Here is a 5405-nt window from a genome sequence, read left to right on the forward strand (position 1 = left end):
TGTGCCAAAATGCTACTAAAAATGTCATTTACTGTCAACTGATTCGAGAGGGTTCCGACATGCTAGATCCGATCAAACATAACACCTTTCTTGCGGAAACCAAAACAAATAGAAAAGAAAAGAGAATTCATGGGCTAGTAAGCAAAGACTACAAAAAAAAGAGATAGGTTTTCCTTTAGTTTATGAACGAGAAGGCAGTGGCTAAGCAGTGGCAGAGGCAGCAGAGGCGGCGGCACGCTTGCGCGCCTCCTCGATGATGGACTGCTTAACACCCTTGCCCTTGGGAAGGGACACCCAAGGCTTGGTGCCCTTGCCGATGGTGTACACGTTACCGAGCCGGGTGGCAAACTCGTGGCCGGTGGCGTCCTGGATGTGGATCGTCTCGAAGCTGCCCTTGTGCTTCTCCCTGTGCTTGATCAGCCCAACACGGCCCGTGTTCCTCCCACCCGTCACCATCACCACATTACCGACGTCGAACTTGATGAAGTCGACAATCTTGTTGGTCTCCAAGTCCAACTTGATCGTGTCGTTGGCCCTGATCAGTGGGTCTGGGTACCTGATCGTGCGCCCATCGTAGGTGTTCAAGTAGGGAATCCCCTTGTCACCAAATTGCACTGACCTAACCTTGCACAGCTTGAACTGGAGTGCAAGAGACAGAATATCATTTAAGTTATCTCTTAAAAAAATTCCAATGAAAGTAGCGATTCTCTCAGCGAAACTCATTGATCTACTTAAGTCAGAAGGCAGCAAATTGAAAACAGAATGAACCTTGGCCTCCTCATCTTTGATGCGATGGAGGCGGAAGCGCCCCTTGGTATCGTACAGGAGGCGGAAATTTTCGTTTGTTTTCGGGATTGATATCACATCTGGGAAAAGGAAAAAGAGGAGTTGGATAAATTCTATTAATTTCTGTAGAAGATAATCTGTTCATACCCATGAAACCAGCAGGATATGTCTTGTCTGTCCTGACTTTCGAATCGACCATGACGTGCCTCTGCATCAAGATGGCGATAACATCTCTGTAAGTAAGAGCGTACTTGAGCTTGTTCCTCAGAATGAGGATCAAGGGCAGGCATTCTCGGGCTTTGTGCGGCCCTGATGATGGTTTGGGTGCCTGAAAATTGAAAAAAAAACCCGTCGGATCGAAGATTGATCCCATTACTCACTGCAAAATAATTTGGATTTGAGTCATGTACTTACAAATGCTCCGCCAAGCTTATCAAGCATCCAATGTTTAGGGGCATTGAGCCTCTTCAAATGCTTCTTGAGTCCACGAGCCTTAATTACAACAAAACAGGCAAAAATAATCAGTTTCAGACAGATTATGTACAGCCCTATGTTAACAATGTAGCAAACGTCGGGGATTCATAATGTGAAAAAATTCAGGTGCAAAGTTATCCTAAATTGGACATTCGACAGCATCTAAAAATTTCAAGTTTTTCACCACCATCTAATAAGGAACTATGCCAGAAATCAATGAATAATCGTTTTACAAGCCGCTCAGATATTCAAGAGGGTTTGGTCTACGGAGCCGAAATAACCACAAATGCCTCCATGCGTCAGCCCTTTCGAACTAAACGCGTAGCGGCAACTAGACATCAATCCATCAAAATGGCTGCACGATTGGCCCCCTTATGGAGACCATTAGGAAACACCCAAAAGTCCCGACTTGAGCCCGACATCTCTACTTCGACCAATTAAGAATTCGCGAAGAAATCGAGAATGAGTTCATTTTAGGGGATCTCGTCGATCAAGCATCAGTCACTTGCCCGGAACGCATCAAGGATGAACAGAGAAACACATAACGTGAAGGAATCGACAACAAACAATAGCATTACTCATAGATGATGGATCATTAGAGGAGATAATGCTCACCATGATGGGCGGCGAAGGGGCGTTGAGGCGCCAAACGTCGAGCTGTGGAGAAAATCGCCGCCTCTACGGATCGCAAACCCTAATCCGAGCTCTCATGTAGTACGAGTTTCGTATTTATAGGTGATTCTACGTGGACGAAGCCGGACTCGTTCCCGGCCCGTTAATTTAAACAATACTACTTAGAACTCATCTGGCCCATTAAATTTATCCTCAATAACCATTTTAATGTACCAATATCAAACTGCGAGATTAGACGATCTGAAAATGAAATCTGAGAGAGCTTCCACAGGGATCCAAGCATGGATTATTACTGATTTGGTAGGGCTTTTTACACTGGAAATCATGCTGAAGCATATGTTATTACATATCATTCTACTATTGTAAATAGCTTTTACTATCTTGAAGGTGAGTGACTTTGGTAATTTATTGATCATTATTCTATATTTTTTAAAAATTAAATGGCTAAGGATGACAATGAATGGTAAAGTTTAGTTTCCTTTAGTCTCAATCAAGGTAAGAGGCATGGGTTTAGTAGGTCTAAATGTACAAGGCCAATTGGTTATCTATTTGAGAAAAAATCAAAGAGGTCAAATTAGGGGAATAATGATGAACTCGAATTTTATTGCATTTGATTTATTTTTCATAATCAAGTTAAAAATTAATATCTATATATATAACCTAAAATATAATAAAATATGATTAGATAATGATGAGCCTCGCTCGTCACCACATATAACTGACAATCACAAATAACATGCTAGTTTTCATAGTAATATCTTGTATTTTATGTCGTTATTCTCATTTAAACTATCATAAATCCATTTTATTACATTTTTAGAATGAAGTTCAAAGTTTTCTATACGTAATATTATTATAACATAATTTTCTAGCATAAGTTTAATTAATAAAAAGATTACAAGTCATAATATATAAAATTTGATTTATTTAAAATTTTATAACGGTACTATATGACAATCACAAATAACATGCTAGTTTTCATAGTAATATCTTGTATTTTATGTCTTTAATCTCATGTAAACTATCATAAATCCATTTTATTAAATTTTTAGAATGAAGCTCAAAGTTTAATATATGTAGTATTATTTTAACACAATTTTCTAGCATAAGTTTAATTAGTAAAAAATATTATAAGTCATAAAATATAAAAATTGATTTAATTAAAATTTTATAACGGTTATTATATTACGATTTTTCTGGATTTTATACACTTTTTATGTACTTTTCTGACATGAAGTTCATCAAGAAAATAATTTTATAAGTCATAAATATAATTTTACATTTATTTGAATATTTTTAATGAATTTTTTAACTTTTTCCACTCCAAGAAAAGTGTAACACGCTGGCAATATGCCACACAAATTAGAGGAGAAAGAAAATTAGATGTTTTAGATTACTCCGAATTCAAACAATGATATCTAATAATGAAGGACTTAAAGGCTGAAATTTTGAGGGTAGTTTTCGTTGGATTCTAGAGGCCTTGACATGGATGAATAAATGAAAACAATTCACAGTGGAAGACTTGAACGAATCGAATGGCATCAACAACACTATTAAAACGAGTACCTTTACACAGATCGCATCCGTGATTTCTTGGATCCTGGAGTGAGGCGAGTCGAGATGCTCACGTGTGCAGCCTCTAGACGTATCCACGCGATCCTCGGCATGCCGAATCTCCTCCTCCTTGACGAGCCCCGTTCTACCTCCATCGTTGTCGTTACGTCGTTCTGATCGCATCGGGCATGGAGAGGGGGTGTGGGGAGAGTGGAGAAGAAGGGGAAGGCCCGTGAACAATTCTGGCCTGGGTGAATTTCATTCAGGGCCTTCCCCTATTAATACTAAGTGGGTATTTTTCATTAAACCCCTCAAAACTTAAGTATATCTTCCGACATCCAGAAGACCATTTGTGTGTGAACCTCTAGGCCCATGTATCAGTCTAGTTAACGACTGTAGCGGTCCAATAACCTTTATTGGCCTTCCAAATTAATTAATTATATCATCATATAGATTAATTACTGTCGGATCAATTTAACCCAATTGATAGGTCGAGTCTCCGATAAGTAGGGTGCCAAGATACACCTCGTGTCCTAGAAGATACAAAGGAGTGTGTATCGACTCACTCATGGAACCTATTCGTCATCAATTACCATGTATGTATAATCCCTCATCCACTTGACGCTTCTTGGATGACTTAGGGTATGGTCAACTGTCAAACCCTAATTGATCATCCAAGTTAGTACTGATGCATTCAGAAATCATCAGAGAACTCTTCTCCGATATTTCACTACCCTGGCTAAGGACTTCATTGCATCGTCTTCCTTGAGATATCACCTCTTATACTGACGGTAGACGATTCCATCTTGACCACTCAATCATCTTCGTGAACATCTTGATGTACCCGAACTGAGACCATTTAGAATCCTATGAGTAGAGACTCGTTGGCCATAGTCTTTAGTGTCTCAGGTCTAAGGACCACTTACACAATCGTAACATGAATGAACCTGGTAGACAATTCGGTATAATACCATTCAGGGATTCGTACGGATCAATTCAGTGAACTCTTTCCAGTAAAGAGCACCCACTATTTATACTTAGTGTCTCCACACTAATGGCTAAGGGAACGACCATACTCATCATATGAGTGACGCTAGATAGTGCTATTCTATCCGGATACTTCGATGTCCTTCTCGCGTATCCTTTGAATAGGAATGTTTAGAACACATGCTTAAAGACTAGTGATCTTTGTATTACGATCTCATCATAATTCACTAAGTCTGATCATGTTTTCATGGACTTCATTATAAGCATCACACGTGCACTGTAATGAATATGTTGTATTAATGAACATGGAACGAGATGTGGAATGTGTGATTGGCTTGTCGGCCACATATATTTCCATCAGTTTCATATTTTCCTCCTATATCCATCTATAATCTTATAACTATAGATATAATTTCCCATCCTTGTAAAAAAGGCTCCTTTGGATTTTATTCCTAATTATGAATTGCACAGTGATTTGCACATTCAAAATCTTATTTGGGTCCGTACTTGTAGTCCAAGAGCAAAGGATTGAGGTAGTGACATTCAGATCAAGACATGTGAAGGAAAAACACCAATCAGCCTGTTGGGCATGTGTCAGCAAGATTAGTGTGATCTTTGTCTTTTCCAAATCACACTATTGTCCTTTTTCTTAGGTTATCTTTGCCGATAGTTTCGGTTTCCACTACCACACATGCCACCCCTCTAGATTTGTCACTTGTCAACGTGTATATGCCTCCACCTCCATTGGACCAGTGATAGTAAAATCATCATCACTCATCCTTCCTCCAGAACTTGTCTACACAACCCGCCATCATCTCCATCGCAATCAGCAACAATATTTCTTTCATATGTTCCACTCCCCTCACGTCCCTAACCATCAACCATCACCTAGTGCTCCCAAAGCATCTGCAAAGGTATTTGGTAATAGTTAATTATTAATTTTCTAATATAAAATCATATTAAAAATCTTA

The 5405-nt window shown here is 39.1% G+C and overlaps 1 protein-coding gene across 1 annotated transcript; it reads right to left on the reverse strand.

The window, feature by feature from the left end:
* LOC144709338 (small ribosomal subunit protein eS4z) lies at nt 1-2018 on the reverse strand. Its single transcript, XM_078582870.1, has 5 exons — nt 1876-2018; nt 1201-1278; nt 934-1114; nt 769-866; nt 1-639 (listed from the first exon to the last, which is right to left on the reverse strand). Exons 1-5 carry the CDS (start codon nt 1876-1878, stop codon nt 202-204), a joined length of 798 nt encoding a protein of 265 aa, XP_078438996.1. The 5' UTR covers nt 1879-2018; the 3' UTR covers nt 1-201.
* Nucleotides 2019-5405: the final 3387 nt, after the last annotated feature.

Source organism: Wolffia australiana, chromosome 11 (assembly GCF_029677425.1).
Source record: "Wolffia australiana isolate 7733 chromosome 11, ASM2967742v1".
Lineage (NCBI taxonomy): Eukaryota > Viridiplantae > Streptophyta > Magnoliopsida > Alismatales > Araceae > Wolffia > Wolffia australiana.

Coding starts and splice junctions, on each gene's coding strand:
- LOC144709338 (XM_078582870.1), bottom strand. Junction 867..933: donor ATATCCTGCTGGTTTCATGG/GTATGAACAGAT, acceptor TCCTTTTCCCAG/ATGTGATATCAATCCCGAAA. Junction 640..768: donor TCAAAGATGAGGAGGCCAAG/GTTCATTCTGTT, acceptor CTTGCACTCCAG/TTCAAGCTGTGCAAGGTTAG.